The 17,500-nt window shown below is 40.2% G+C and overlaps 1 protein-coding gene across 1 annotated transcript in view; it reads left to right on the top strand.

Annotated features, from left to right (window-relative positions):
* The window catches only part of LOC109886196 (TGF-beta receptor type-2), a 54,564-nt gene extending 38,480 nt beyond the window's left edge, over positions 1-16,084 (top strand). Inside the window, exons 10-11 of the mRNA XM_031821112.1 lie at positions 13,319-13,446; positions 13,958-16,084. Coding sequence (XP_031676972.1) covers positions 13,319-13,446; positions 13,958-14,221 — 392 coding nt within the window. The 3' untranslated portion in view covers positions 14,222-16,084. The remainder of the gene's footprint in view (positions 1-13,318; positions 13,447-13,957) is intronic.
* The last annotated feature ends 1,416 nt before the right edge of the window (positions 16,085-17,500 follow it).

The raw sequence follows: 17,500 nt of genomic DNA, 5'->3' as shown, positions 1-17,500 counted from the left end.
CTCTAGAGCCCTATTCCCTATATAGTACACTACTCTAGAGCCCTATTCCCTATATAGTACACTACTCTAGAGCCCTATTCCCTATATAGTACACTACTCTAGAGCCCTATTCCCTATATAGTACACTACTCTAGAGCCCTATTCCCTATATAGTACACTACTCTAGAGCCCTATTCCCTATATAGTACACTACTCTAGAGCCCTATTCCCTATATAGTACACTACTCTAGAGCCCTATTCCCTATATAGTACACTAATCTAGAGCCCTATTCCCTATATAGTACACTACTCTAGAGCCCTATTCCCTATATAGTACACTACTCTAGAGCCCTATTCCCTATATAGTACAGTATCTCATGTTGTAACTAGTAGTGTTGTGGTAGAGTATCTCATACAGTAACTAGTAGTGTGTCATGGTAGAGTATCTCATACAGTAACTAGTAGTGTGGTGGTAGAGTATCTCATGCAGTAACTAGTAGTATGATGGTAGAGTATCTCATGCAGTAACTACTAGTGTGATTGTAGAGTATCTCATACAGTAACTAGTAGTGTGTGCTGGTAGAGTATCTCATACAGTAACTAGTAGTGTCATGGTAGATCACCTCATACAGTAACTAGTAGTGTGTCATGGTAGAGTATCTCATACAGTAACTAGTAGTGTCATGGTAGATCACCTCATACAGTAACAAGTAGTATCATGGTAGAGTATCTCATACAGTAACTAGTAGTGTCATGGTAGAGTATCTCATACAGTAACTAGTAGTGTCATGGTAGAGTATCTCATACAGTAACTAGTAGTGTGATGGTAGAGTATCTCATACAGTAACTAGTAGTGTGATGGTAGATCACATCATACAGTAACTAGTAGTGTGATGGTAGATCACCTCATACAGTAACTAGTAGTATGATGGTAGATCACCTCATACAGTAACTAGTAGTGTGATGGTAGATCACCTCATACAGTAACTAGTAGTGTGATGGTAGATCACCTCATACAGTAACTAGCAGTGTGGTGGTAGATCACCTCATACAGTAACTAGCAGTGTGGTGGTAGATCACCTCATACAGTAACTAGTAGTGTGATTGTAGATCACCTCATACAGTAACTAGTAGTGTGATGGTAGATCACCTCATACAGTAACTAGTAGTGTGATGGTAGATCACCTCATACAGTAACTAGCAGTGTGGTGGTAGATCACCTCATACAGTAACTAGTAGTGTGATGGTAGATCACCTCATACAGTAACTAGTAGTGTGATGGTAGATCACCTCATACAGTAACTAGAGCAGTGTGATGGTAGATCACCTCATACATTAACTAGTAGTGTGATTGTAGATCACCTCATACAGTAACTAGCAGTGTGGTGGTAGATCACCTCATACAGTAACTAGTAGTGTGATTGTAGATCACCTCAGCTCCTGCATGGCTCCCAGGAGGAGGAATCTGTGGAATGTTTACAATGTGAAGGAGACATCAGAACTCTTTCCCTTCTTTGGGCAGGAGGGAGATGACAGCCCTTCCTGTGAGAGTGTGAGGAAGTGAATGAGTGAGTTTGGAGTGGGAAGTGGGGTGTATGTGTGTGTGTGTGTGTGTGTAAACGTCAGGCCATATGTTTGAAAGAATTGCAGGGGTTAGACAGTGTGTGCTACTCTTTAACCTGTCTGCGACCGGCATCTCTTGATGAAAACACTGATAATAGACAGATAGAAGACATTATAAATCCTCTCAGCTGGAATGATGCTTCTCAGCTTCCTAATGCTCCTCTGAGGCTTCTCAGCTTCCTAATGTTCTTCTATGTGTGTGTGTGTGTGTGTGTGTGTGTGTGTGTGTGTGTGTGTGTGTGTGTGTGTGTGTGTGCATGTGCGTGTGTGTGTGTGTGTGTGTTGTAGTTGTGTGTGTCTCTACTGTATATCAGACCCAGTACAGGAGACTCTGGTCCAGTCCTCTTTACCCAGGGCTTATCTACGGGGGGGGAGGCAAGTCAGCCTATGTATCTTGGACAGTTGCAGTGAAATGGATACTGCTGGTGGCCTGACTGCACTTCTCCTCTTGCCTCTCTTCAAGCCAACAACAGCACGACTAGGGGACACAAATACAGCCCTGCTGTTGTTGTGGTAGTTCCACATCTCTCTCTCTCTCTCTCTCTCTCTCTCTCTCTCTCTCTCTCTGTCTCTCTCTCTCTCTCTCTCTCTCTCCCTCTATCTGTCTGGATTGAATTTGTGTGTCCTGAATTAGCCCATGGTCGGTGGGCCGAACCAGGCAGCAGGACGGCCAGTCTATAAGCAGTGGAGTAGGACAAGGGTGAGGAGAGGACCTGCCAGTCAGCCTGCCTGGGGAGGAAGGGGAATGCCCCTGCCTGGCCCTGGGAGACAGAGTAGTAGGGTGGGCAGCAGGTGGCAGAGCAGGGCTGCCTGGGGAGGAAGGGGAATGCCCCTGCCTGGCCCTGGGAGACAGAGTAGTAGGGTGGGCAGCAGCTGGGACCCCTACAGCCAGACATTCCATCCATCTCCACCGGGCTTGAATTACCTACAGCAACAACAGCCACAGCACCAGGTTAGCTACCCCCACAGCACCAGGTTAGCTACCCCCACAGCACCAGGTTAGCTACCCCCACAGCACCAGGTTAGCTATCCCCACAGCAGTATCCCTGGCTACGGAGTCTACTTCCTCTCTGTCTCTCTGTCTCTATATTTCTCTGTCTCTCTCACTCTCCCTCTCTCTGTCTCTGTCTCTCTCACTCTTTCTCTCTCTCTCTGTCTCTCTGTCTCAGTCTCTCTCTCTCTCTCTGTCTCTCTCTCTCTCTGTCTCTCTCTCTCCCTCTCTCTCTCTCTCTCTCTCTCTCTCTCTCTCTCTCTCTCTCTCTCTCTCTCTCTCTCTCTCTCCCGTCTCTCTGGTTTTCATGGGGTACTGAGTTACTTACTGTTGATGGCCTATACTCCCTGATGAGTTGAAATAAGGAAGTGTTTGTTCCTGCCTGAGCACCAATGGTTCACAGACAAGCTCGTAACTGTGTAGTGCTCAGTACTGACAACTCACACATACACCGAGTGGACAAATCATTAGGGACACTTGGTCTTTCCACGACATAGATTGAACAGGTGAATCCAGGTGAAATCCATGATCCCTTATTGATGACATTTGTTCAATCCACTTCAATCAATGTAGATGAAGGGGAGGAGACAGGTTAAAGAAGGATTTTTAAGCCTTGAGACAATCGAGACATGGATTGTGTCTGTGTGCCATTCAGAGGGTGAATGGACAAGACAAAAGATTCAAGTGCCTTTGAACAGGGTTATGGTAGTAGGTGCCAGGCGCCCTGGTTTGTGTGAAGAACTGCAACGCTGCTGGGTTTTTCACACTCAACAGTTTGTATCAAGAATGGTTCACCACTCAAAGGACATCCAGAAAACTTGACACAACTGTGGGAAGCATTGGAGTCAACATGGGGCCAGCATCCCTGTGGAAGGCTTTCGACACCTTGTAGAATCCAGGTCCGGATTAATTGAGGCGGTTCTGAGGGCTAAAGGGGGTGCAACTCAATATTAGGAAGGTGTTCCTAATGTTTTGTACACTCAGTGTACACTACCTGACCAAGAGTATGTGGACAGCTGCTCGTCAAACATCTCTTTCCAAAAACATGGGTATTAATATGGAGTTGGTCCTCCCCTTTGCTGTTATAACAGCCTCCTCTCTTCTAGGAAGGTTTTCCACTAGATGTTGGAACATTGCTGCTATAACAGCCTCCACTCTTCTGGGAAGGCTTTCCACTAGATGTTGGATCATTGCTGCTATAACAGCCTCCTCTCTTCTGGGAAGGTTTTCCACTAGATGTTGGAACATTGCTGCTATAACAGCCTCCACTCTTCTGGGAAGGCTTTCCACTAGATGATGGAACATTGCTGCGGGGACTTGCTTCCATTCAGCCATAAGAGCATTAGTGAGGTCAGGCACAGATGTTGGGAGGCCTGGCTCGCAGTCGTCGTTCAATTGTTCGATGGGGTTGAGGTCAGGCCAGTCTGCGCAGGCCAGTCAAGTTCTTCCACACTGATCTCAACAAACCATTGCAGTATGGACCTCACTTTGCGCACAGGGACATTGTCATGCTGAAACAGGAAAGGGCCTTCCCCCAAACTGTTGCCACAAAGTTTCAAGCACAGAATCATCTAGAATGTCATTGTGTAGCGTTAACATTTCCCTTCGCTGGAACTAAGGGGCCCGAACCATGAAAAAAAGCTCCAGATCATTATTCCTCATCCACCAAACTTTACAGTTGGCACTATGCATTGGGGCAGGTAGCGTTCTCCTGGCATTCGCCAAACCCAGATTTGTTTTGTCAGACTGCCAGATGGTGAAGCTTGATTGGAACCGAGGACAGACAATCTTTATGCGCTTTAGCGCTTGGCAGGCCCGTTCTGCGAGCTTGTGTGGCCTACCACTTAGCGGCTGAGCCGTTGTTGCTCCTAGACGTTTCCACTTCACAATAACAGCGCTTATAGTTGACCGGGGGGGGCAGCTCTAGCAGGGCAGAAATTTGACGAACTGACTTGTTGGCGAGGTGACATCCTATGACGGTGCCTCGTTGAAAGTCACTGAGCTCTTCAGTAAGGCCCATTCTACTGCCAATGTTTGTCTATGGAGATTGCATGGCGGTGTGCTCGATTGTATATACCTGTCATCAACGGCTGTGGCTGAAAATAGCGGAAACCACTCATTTGAAGGGTTGTCCACATACTAGTGTATTTATAGTGTATATAACAGTGGGGAGAGTTGACAATTCTATAACAGTCTCAACAGTCAGGTTTTCAGTTGTGTTTGTGTTGTACAATATTGACAGTTTTCTTCAAGTCTGAACAGGCCTGCTTACAATGCTAGATGCTGTCAGCAGAATGGAAGTCTGCCTGTTGGCAGATTATCTGAAAAGGAAACTGTCCCTAAACCTTGTCCCTACGAGTACTTTTATTGGTGGACCTGGTATTTACTATGCGGCTGGGGCCCCAGTGAGAGGAGAGCAGCTTCGGTCCCTCGTGTGACATCTGTTACCAAAACCACAGAATTCTTCACATAGCTAGCATCTCCCATAGCTAGCATCTCCCAGGCTTGGACAGGACCACGGCAGACCACGGCAGGCAGGGAGGGAGGCAGGCAGGCAAGGAGACAGACAGACAGACAGACAGACAGACAGGGAGGGGGGCAGACAGACAGACAGGGAGGGAGCGAGGGAGGGAGGGGGGCCGACAGGGAGGGAGGGGGGCAGACAGACAGACAGACAGGGAGGGAGCGAGGGAGAGAGGGAGGCTGTTAATGAGAAGGTTCCTGTGTATAGCCCTGTTTTCCTTGGGTCTGGCTCAGCTAGCTTTAGACTCAGCTGTCCTTGTGTTATCTTTCCCTGTGCTGTGGGTCTGCTCCCCCTGTGTACAGGACTGGCTGTGTTATCTTCCCTGTGCTGTGGGTCTGCTCCCCCTGTGTACAGGACTGGCTGTGTTATCTTCCCTGTGCTGTGGGTCTGCTCCCCCTGTGTACAGGACTGGCTGTGTTATCTTCCCTGTGCTGTGGGTCTGCTCCCCCTGTGTACAGGACTGGCTGTGTTATCTTCCCTGTGCTGTGGGTCTGCTCCCCCTGTGTACAGGACTGGCTGTGTTATCTTCCCTGTGCTGGGGGCCTCTGTTCTGGCTCTCTCAGCTGTTCTCAGATCAGAACTCGGTGAATAACTGTTCTCAGGTCAGGTAAACAGCTGGGCTATTTATTCCATTTCAGCAGAAAACACAGCAGGTCTTCAAATAGAGGAGAACTGAAGAAGCAGCAGAAATAACTAGATCCCACAGTCTGGGTCTGTGTCCAGGAACCACCCTGTTTCATAATGTAGTGGACTACTTTAGACCAGAGCCCCCATATGCTATATAGGGAATAGGGCCCCGTTCAGGGGACACTCCCTGGGTGTGTTCTGTTTAAAAGAAGCTGAAACAGAACAGGGGGGGAACAGGGCATGTCTACTTGTCAAAAACAGGATGTGTTGGGCTTGTGGAGTCAGCTTCTTCTGCAGGGTCCCCGGTCCGATCCCTGCCCTAGCTGGGTTTCCTGTCCGACCGGGACCGGGGTTCCATTCTGGCCTCTCCACTTCCTGTGGGTCCGCACAGCGATTCAGGACCCTGTAACACACCAGTCAAGGGCCTTGTACTGGACTGGTCCAAACAAGCTGTTGATGGATCTCTGTGACCTTCCTGACCTCTGTGACCTCTAACTGACTGGCTGTTCCTGACCTCTGTGACCTCTCCTGGAGGATACCTCTACCTGACTGGCTGTTCCTGACCTCTGTGACCTCTCCTGGACGATACCTCTACTGGGTGTTCCTGACCTCTGTGACCTCTCCTGGAGGATGTAACACACTGCCCTGTGAATTCTATTCCTTTAGACTAGGTCATTTCTGCATGGGCTCAGTTTGAGAAATCTTATATCTGGTGTTCTGCTTGTCTCTAATGAAGGTCTTCAGTCTGTGCCCTTGTGCCTCCCTTCACTGGTCCTAGATCAGCTGTTAGTTAACACTATGAACCTGACACAGACAGCACCACAGGCTGTGGGATCTGTTCCTAGATCAGCTGTTAGTTAACACTATGAACCTGACACAGACAGCACCACAGGCTGTGGGATCTGTTCCTAGATCAGCTGTTAGTTGCCACTATGAACCTGACACAGACAGCACCACAGACTGTGGGATCTGTTCCTAGATCAGCTGTTAGTTACCACTATGAACGTGACACAGACAGCACCACAGGCTGTGGGATCTGTTCCTAGATCAGCTGTTTAGATAACATGCTGTGAAACCATCACACTTTACAGCTGTTGTGAGTTCAGTTTCATGAGGTCTGGACAATATCCCAGAATAAACAGCACCACCGACTGGTCCTAGATCAGCTGTTAGTTAACACTATGAACCTGACACAGACAGCACCACAGACTGTGGGATCTGTTCCTAGATCAGCTGTTGTGAGTTCAGTTTCATGAGGTCTGGACGATCTCCCAGAACTTTGTGTTTTATACTCTTTGGCTCGGGGCGGAATGATCTTTCAATTTCCTTCAACTGTTTTTCAGCGTGAAAACATAATACAACTAATTAGAGTTGTACTGTTTTCAATGGGTTGTGGATTTCTGAGTTTTTGGGGGCTAATTGCTTGTTGAGTGAAAGTTTGTTGATTCCAGTAATGATCACAAGAGAAGTGCCAGGCCACATCTTTGTTCCCAAACAAGAATCATCAAAACATATTTGATATTCTCCATATTCAGCACGTCTGTTGCCAATGCCCTAAATCTACCCCCTACTGTAACATAACATACAACAGCTCTCTATATTAACTCTACTATAACATAACAACAGCTCTCTATATTAACTCTACTATAGCATTACAACAGCTCTCTATATTAACTCTACTATAACATAACAACAGCTCTCTATATTAACTCTACTATAACATAACAACAGCTCTCTATATTAACTCTACTGTAACATAACAACAGCTCTCTATATTAACTCTACTATAACATAACAACAGCTCTCTATATTAACTCTACTATAGCATTACAACAGCTCTCTATATTAACTCTACTATAACATAACATAACATTACAACAGCTCTCTATATTAACTCTACTATAACATAACAACAGCTCTCTATATTAACTCTACTATAACATAACATAACATTACAACAGCTCTCTATATTAACTCTACTATAACATACCAACAGCTCTCTATATTAACTCTACTATAGCATTAGAACAGCTCTCTATATTAACTCTACTATAACATAACAACAGCTCTCTATATTAACTCTACTATAACATAACAACAGCTCTCTATATTAACTCTACTATAACATTACAACAGCTCTCTATATTAACTCTACTATAACATAACAACAGCTCTCTATATTAACTCTACTATAGCATTACAACAGCTCTCTATATTAACTCTACTGTAACATAACATAACAACAGCTCTCTATATTAACTCTACTATAACATAACATAACAACAGCTCTCTATATTAACTCTACTGTAACATAACATAACAACAGCTCTCTATATTAACTCTACTATAACATAACATAACAACAGCTCTCTATATTAACTCTACTGTAACATAACAACAGCTCTCTATATTAACTCTACTATAACATAACATAACAACAGCTCTCTATATTAACTCTACTATAACATAACAACAGCTCTCTATATTAACTCTACTGTAACATAACATAACAACAGCTCTCTATATTAACTCTACTATAACATAACATTACAACAGCTCTCTATATTAACTCTACTATAGCATTAGAACAGCTCTCTATATTAACTCTACTATAACATAACAACAGCTCTCTATATTAACTCTACTATAACATAACAACAGCTCTCTATATTAACTCTACTATAGCATTACAACAGCTCTCTATATTAACTCTACTATAACATAACAACAGCTCTCTATATTAACTCTACTATAACATAACAACAGCTCTCTATATTAACTCTACTATAACATAACAACAGCTCTCTATATTAACTCTACTATAACATTACAACAGCTCTCTATATTAACTCTACTATAACATTACAACAGCTCTCTATATTAACTCTACTATAACATAACATAACAACAGCTCTCTATATTAACTCTACTGTAACATAACAACAGCTCTCTATATTAACTCTACTATAGCATTAGAACAGCTCTCTATATTAACTCTACTATAACATAACAACAGCTCTCTATATTAACTCTACTATAACATAACAACAGCTCTCAATATTAACTCTACTATAACATAACAACAGCTCTCTATATTAACTCTACTATAACATAACATAACAACAGCTCTCTATATTAACTCTAGTATAACATTACAACAGCTCTCTATATTAACTCTACTATAACATAACATTACAACAGCTCTCTATATTAACTCTACTATAACATAACAACAGCTCTCTATATTAACTCTACTATAACATAACAACAGCTCTCTATATTAACTCTACTATAACATAACATAACAACAGCTCTCTATATTAACTCTAGTATAACATTACAACAGCTCTCTATATTAACTCTAGTATAACATAACAACAGCTCTCTATATTAACTCTACTATAACATAACATTACAACAGCTCTCTATATTAACTCTACTATAACATAACAACAGCTCTCTATATTAACTCTACTATAACATAACAACAGCTCTCTGTATTAACTCTACTATAACATAACAACAGCTCTCTGTATTAACTCTACTATAACATAACAACAGCTCTCTATATTAACTCTACTGTAACATAACATAACAGCAGCTCTCTATATTAACTCTTCTATAACATAACAACAGCTCTCTATATTAACTCTACTATAACATTACAGCAGCTCTCTATATTAACTCTACTGTAACATAACATTACAACAGCTCTCTATATTAACTCTACTATAACATAACAACAGCTCTCTATATTAACTCTACTATAACATTACAACAGCTCTCTATATTAACTCTACTATAACATAACATAACAACAGCTCTCTATATTAACTCTAGTATAACATTACAACAGCTCTCTATATTAACTCTAGTATAACATAACAACAGCTCTCTATATTAACTCTACTATAACATAACATTACAACAGCTCTCTATATTAACTCTACTATAACATAACAACAGCTCTCTATATTAACTCTACTATAACATTACAACAGCTCTCTATATTAACTCTACTATAACATAACATAACAACAGCTCTCTATATTAACTCTACTCTAACATAACATTACAACAGCTCTCTATATTAACTCTACTATAACATACCAACAGCTCTCTATATTAACTCTACTATAACATAACAACAGCTCTCTATATTAACTCTACTATAACATAACAACAGCTCTCTATATTAACTCTACTATAACATAACATAACAACAGCTCTCTATATTAACTCTACTATAACATAACAACAGCTCTCTATATTAACTCTACTCTAACATAACATTACAACAGCTCTCTATATTAACTCTACTATAACATTACAACAGCTCTCTATATTAACTCTACTATAACATTACATTACAACAGCTCTCTATATTAACTCTCCTATAACATAACATAACAACAGCTCTCTATATTAACTCTAGTATAACATTACATTACAACAGCTCTCTATATTAACTCTACTATAACATTACAACAGCTCTCTATATTAACTCTACTATAACATTACATTACAACAGCTCTCTATATTAACTCTACTCTAACATAACATTACAACAGCTCTCTATATTAACTCTACTATAACATAACAACAGCTCTCTATATTAACTCTACTATAACATAACAACAGCTCTCTATATTAACTCTACTATAACATAACAACAGCTCTCTATATTAACTCTACTATAGCATTACAACAGCTCTCTATATTAACTCTACTGTAACATAACATAACAACAGCTCTCTATATTAACTCTACTATAACATAACAACAGCTCTCTATATTAACTCTAGTATAACATTACATTACAACAGCTCTCTATATTAACTCTCCTATAACATAACATAACAACAGCTCTCTATATTACCTCTAGTATAACATTACATTACAACAGCTCTCTATATTAACTCTACTATAACATAACAACAGCTCTCTATATTAACTCTACTATAACATAACAACAGCTCTCTATATTAACTCTACTATAACATAACAACAGCTCTCTATATTAACTCTACTATAGCATTACAACAGCTCTCAATATTAACTCTACTGTACATAACATAACAACAGCTCTCTATATTAACTCTACTATAACATAACAACAGCTCTCTATATTAACTCTACTATAACATAACAACAGCTCTCTATATTAACTCTACTATAACATAACAACAGCTCTCTGTATTAACTCTACTATAACATAACAACAGCTCTCTATATTAACTCTACTATAACATAACAACAGCTCTCTATATTAACTATACTATAACATAACAACAGCTCTCTATATTAACTCTACTATAACATAACAACAGCTCTCTATATTAACTCTACTATAACATAACAACAGCTCTCTATATTAACTCTACTATAACATTACAACAGCTCTCTATATTAACTCTACTATAACATTACATTACAACAGCTCTCTATATTAACTCTCCTATAACATAACATAACAACAGCTCTCTATATTAACTCTAGTATAACATTACATTACAACAGCTCTCTATATTAACTCTACTATAACATAACAACAGCTCTCTATATTAACTCTACTATAACATAACAACAGCTCTCTATATTAACTCTACTATAACATAACAACAGCTCTCTATATTAACTCTACTATAGCATTACAACAGCTCTCAATATTAACTCTACTGTACATAACATAACAACAGCTCTCTATATTAACTCTACTATAACATAACAACAGCTCTCTATATTAACTCTACTATAACATAACAACAGCTCTCTATATTAACTCTACTATAACATAACAACAGCTCTCTATATTAACTCTACTATAACATAACAACAGCTCTCTGTATTAACTCTACTATAACATAACAACAGCTCTCTATATTAACTCTACTATAACATAACAACAGCTCTCTATATTAACTATACTATAACATAACAACAGCTCTCTATATTAACTCTACTATAACATAACAACAGCTCTCTATATTAACTCTACTATAACATAACAACAGCTCTCTATATTAACTCTACTATAACATTACAACAGCTCTCTATATTAACTCTACTATAACATAACATTACAACAGCTCTCTATATTAACTCTACTGTAACATAACATAACAGCAGCTCTCTATATTAACTCTTCTATAACATAACAACAGCTCTCTATATTAACTCTACTATAACATAACAACAGCTCTCTATATTAACTCTACTATAACATAACAACAGCTCTCTATATTAACTCTACTATAACATTACAGCAGCTCTCTATATTAACTCTACTGTAACATAACATTACAACAGCTCTCTATATTAACTCTACTATAACATACCAACAGCTCTCTATATTAACTCTACTATAACATTACAGCAGCTCTCTATATTAACTCTACTGTAACATAACATTACAACAGCTCTCTATATTAACTCTACTATAACATAACAACAGCTCTCTATATTAACTCTACTATAACATTACAACAGCTCTCTATATTAACTCTACTATAACATAACATAACAACAGCTCTCTATATTAACTCTAGTATAACATTACAACAGCTCTCTATATTAACTCTAGTATAACATAACAACAGCTCTCTATATTAACTCTACTATAACATAACATTACAACAGCTCTCTATATTAACTCTACTATAACATAACAACAGCTCTCTATATTAACTCTACTATAACATTACAACAGCTCTCTATATTAACTCTACTATAACATAACATAACAACAGCTCTCTATATTAACTCTACTCTAACATAACATTACAACAGCTCTCTATATTAACTCTACTATAACATACCAACAGCTCTCTATATTAACTCTACTATAACATAACAACAGCTCTCTATATTAACTCTACTATAACATAACAACAGCTCTCTATATTAACTCTACTATAACATAACATAACAACAGCTCTCTATATTAACTCTACTATAACATAACATAACAACAGCTCTCTATATTAACTCTACTATAACATAACATAACAACAGCTCTCTATATTAACTCTACTATAACATAACATAACAACAGCTCTCTATATTAACTCTACTATAACATAACATTACAGCAGCTCTCTATATTAACTCTACTATAACATAACATTACAACAGCTCTCTATATTAACTCTACTATAACATAACAACAGCTCTCTATATTAACTCTACTATAACATAACAACAGCTCTCTATATTAACTCTACTCTAACATAACATTACATGCTGTAGGTATCCATGACCTCATATGATGCAGTTTGAAGCTGAGCTTTATTCTGTAGATGTTTTACTGTCATAAAAACGGATGGATTTCAAATCACATGTTATTTGTCACATACACACATGGTTAGCAGATGTTAATGTGAGTGTAGCGAAACGCCTGTGACTTGACAGATGGTGGCTGTGGTTTGTGGTGTTGATTTGTTTGGCTGTGTTTGTTTGTGTTACAGATGTAAATTGATTGGTTGTGTCTTTCTGTGTTCCAGAGGTGATCTAATTGGTTGACTCTGTGTGTTCCAGAGGTGATCTAATTGGTTGTCTCTCTCTGTGTGTTCCAGAGGTGAAGGACTATGAACCTCCATATGGCTGTAAAGTTCAGATGCATCCTGGTGTGGAGAGCATGAAGGATCACCTCCTCAGAGATAGAGGAAGACCTGAGATCCCAGACAGCTGGATCAACCACCAGGTAACAGACTGGGAGAGACACACACACTCTCTTTCCTTCTTTCTCTCTCTTCCCTCCCTCTCTCTCTTCCCTCCCTCACTCTCTCTCTTCTCTCTCTCGCTCTCTCTCTCTCTTCCCTCCCTCTCTCTCTTTCTTCCCTCCTCTCTCTCTCTCTCTCTCTCGACTTACCTACCTACCTACCTACCTACTTACCTACCTACCTACCTACCTACCTACCAACCTACCTACCTACCTACCTACCTACCTACCTACCTACCTACCTACCTACCTACCTACCTACCTACCTACCTACCTTCCTTCCTTCCTTCCTTCCTTCCTTCCTTCCTACCTACCTACCTACCTACCTACCTACCTACCTACCTACCTACCTACCTAACTACCTACCTGCCTATCTCTCTCTAACCTCTCTTTCTTTCTCATTCACTCACACACATCAAATCCTATGTATATGTCTCAGTGCTCAGTAGCTAGGTTATAATTCTCTGCTCCTGTTGTCTACCTCCTCCTACAGGGCATAGCCATAGTGTGCGGCTCCATAGAGGAGTGTTGGGACCACGACCCGGAGGCCAGGCTCACAGCCCAGTGCGTGGCCGAACGCTTCAGCGAGATAGAAGACGAGATGGAGAAACTGTCCAGCCGCAGCAGCTCCGACGAGAAGATACCAGCGGAGGAACAGAAGATACCGACAATACCCGAAGAAGAACGACAGACGATAGCAGAACAGATAGAAGAGGTCAAAGTAGCAGTGGAGAGCTCTGTGAGTGATGAGAAGTGAGGGAAGGGAGAGAGGACATGGAACCCAGGACTAGAATGTCAGTATGTCACAAACACACCACTCACGTTGTTATGGGAACTAAACAGCCACACCCAAACAAACAGCCCACACCTGGAAGATAGCCAGGACAGTGAATGTACTGTATTACTGTACTGTACTGCTTATACTCTTCAGTATTGTATTACCAGAATGCATACAGTATTTCTACTGTATAAAATAAGTATGTACAGTTTACAGTATTTGGATGTACTGTACTGTATTATATTGGAGGTTTACCCACCGAAGAGAAGAGGACAGGACATGACAATGGAAGAGATTATAACCAAAGACTGAGATTACAGGACATGACATTGGCAGAGATTATAACCAAAGACTGAGATTACAGGACATGACATTGGCAGAGATTATAACCAAAGACTGAGATTACAGGACATGACAATGGCAGAGATTATAACAAAAGACTGAGATTACAAGACATGACAATGGCAGAGATTATAACCAAAGACTGAGATTACAGGACATGACAATGGAAGAGATTATAACCAAAGACTGAGATTACAGGACATGACAATGGCAGAGATTATAACCAAAGACTGAGATTACAGGACATGACAATGGAAGATATTATAACCAAAGACTGAGATTACAGGACATGACAATGGCAGAGATTATAACAAAAGACTGAGATTACAGGACATGACAATGGCAGAGATTATAACAAAAGACTGAGATTACAGGACATGACAATGGCAGAGATTATAACAAAAGACTGAGATTACAAGACATGACAATGGAAGAGATTATAACCAAAGACTGAGATTACAGGACATGACAATGGAAGAGATTATAACCAAAGACTGAGATTACAGGACATGACAATGGAAGAGATTATAACCAAAGACTGAGATTACAGGACACGACAATGGAAGAGATTATAACCAAAGACGGAGATTACAGGACATGACAATGGCAGAGATTATAACCAAAGACTGAGATTACAGGACATGACATTGGAAGAGTTTATAACCAAAGACTGAGATTACAGGACATGACATTGGAAGAGTTTATAACCAAAGACTGAGATTACAGGACATGACAATGGCAGAGATTATAACCAAAGACTGAGATTACAGGACATGACATTGGAAGAGTTTATAACCAAAGACCAGACCATTCTAACATGTGGGGGGAGTGGGGTAATGTATTCTAGAATGTTGAGGGAGTTGGGTAATGTTCCTGTATTCTAACATGTTATGGGAGTGGGGTAATGTTCCTGTATTCTAACATGTTGGGGGTGTGGGGTAATGTATTCTAACATGTTGGGGGAGTGGGGTAATGTATTCTAACATGTTGGGGGAGTGGGGTAATGTTCCTGTATTCTAACATGTGGTGTAATGAATTGACAGGTCTGTGTAATAATGTAATAATGAGCCATATTGTAACAGAAATGATGATGACGTGGAGCTCTATTCCCACAAGGATTGTATGTACAGTGTGTGTGTGTGTGTGTGTGTGTGTGTGTGTGTGTGTGTGTGTGTGTGTGTGTGTGTGTGTGTGTGTGTGTGTGTGTGTGTGTGTGTGTGTGTGTGTGTCTGCATTCGTGCGTGTGTTTTTTTTTTTTACATAGTAATAGTTTTTACTTGTTAGCCAAATAAACAAGCACATTGTAAATATATATGGAATGTAGCTGTACAGAAAAGAATCTCCCCTCTAGATGTTGTTGTGGAAGCAGAGGAGCATTTCACACACTCTGTCTGAATAACACATTTAACAGGATCTAGACAAAGATATTTTATCCTTTTATATTTGTAAGATATTGTACATCTGTTTCATGAATAAAGTATTTCTGTATTTACTCATAAACATTGTGAATGGCACATTTCAGTGGGGCATTGGTCGTTTAGACCAGTGTGGTCACCAACCTTTTCTGAGTCAAGATCACTTCCTGAGTCAAGATCACTTCCTGAGTTAAGATCACTTCCTGAGTTAAGATCACTTCCTGAGTCAAGATCACTTCCTGAGTTAAGATCACTTCCTGAGTCAAGATCACTTCCTGAGTCAATATCACTTCCTGAGTTAAGATCACTTCCTGAGTCAAGATCACTTCCTGAGTCAAGATCACTTCCTGAGTCAAGATCACTTCCTGAGTCAAGATCACTTCCTGAATTAAGATCACTTCCTGAGTCAAGATCACTTCCTGAGTCAAGATCACTTCCTGAGTCAAGATCACTTCCTGAATTAAGATCACTTCCTGAGTCAAGATCACTTCCTGAGTCAAAATGCTGAGATCTACCGCTCTGATTTTTTATTAACATGACTTGTAAAAGGTAAGCCTATGCAACATTAACCAATTAAAAACAGTTCTGTAGCAATGAGGTTTGAACAGTAGGCTATAGGCCCAATACATTATCACCACATATTGACTTTGCTTGAATTGACCTGCCAATGCGTTGTTGTTCGGGACATTTAAAAAAAAATATATTTCAACATTTGAGGTAGGCCAGGCTATATCATCACACCGGTAATAGATCCATTGTTGTACTACTTGGCACAGCTGAGTAAGCACACATTTAAATACTTTGTTTTTTATTTCACTGGGCACCAGCCTGCATCTGAGGGCCCGTCTCTCAACATCCCTCCGCTCTCCCTTTCCTCCACTGACTCTGACCACAAAGGGACACCGTCTTCCAGCTGATGACGAAACTCCGAGTCGCACCGCATTATTTCTGCCTCGTGCCACAAATTCATGTTGTTACTCCTACGAACAGAGAAAGTGAAATATTCCTTGATATTAAAAAAAGACCAAAGCCGCCAATAATAACAACAACAAGGCCTATAGATCCACTTTCCTCCTCATTCATTGCAGCTGCACTGCTTATTGTAGCGCTGACTGGAAATAGGAACAACGCGCATTTTATGGTTTATAAAAGTGTTGAATACAAAGTGTTGACAGTGCTGAGTAAAAACTTAAACATGAAGTCACTCATAAAAACAACAGCTCTTTGTTGTATTCGTTGACAGTCTCTTTCTAGTCATGGTTTAAAAAGTTTTGAAATCTCACAGTATCAATTTTGCCGTAGCTTTCTTTCACGCCTGCTGCGTTACTGCAGATTCGGTGATCTGAGCAATCTGATTGGCCAGCGGAAACATGGTACACTTGATTTCCTCTCCAGGCCCACCGGGAAGGCAGAGTTTGTACCTTCAGACACATGAAATGGCAACAGTTTGCCTACCCGGCGCGCAGGGCAGTTTAATTGGCTGCGTCTACCCTTAACATAC

The sequence above is a fragment of the Oncorhynchus kisutch genome, unplaced genomic scaffold (assembly GCF_002021735.2).
Source record: "Oncorhynchus kisutch isolate 150728-3 unplaced genomic scaffold, Okis_V2 scaffold3864, whole genome shotgun sequence".
Lineage (NCBI taxonomy): Eukaryota > Metazoa > Chordata > Actinopteri > Salmoniformes > Salmonidae > Oncorhynchus > Oncorhynchus kisutch.
Note: the sequence above shows the minus strand (reverse complement) of the source record. Positions and strands in the feature narration are given on the sequence as shown.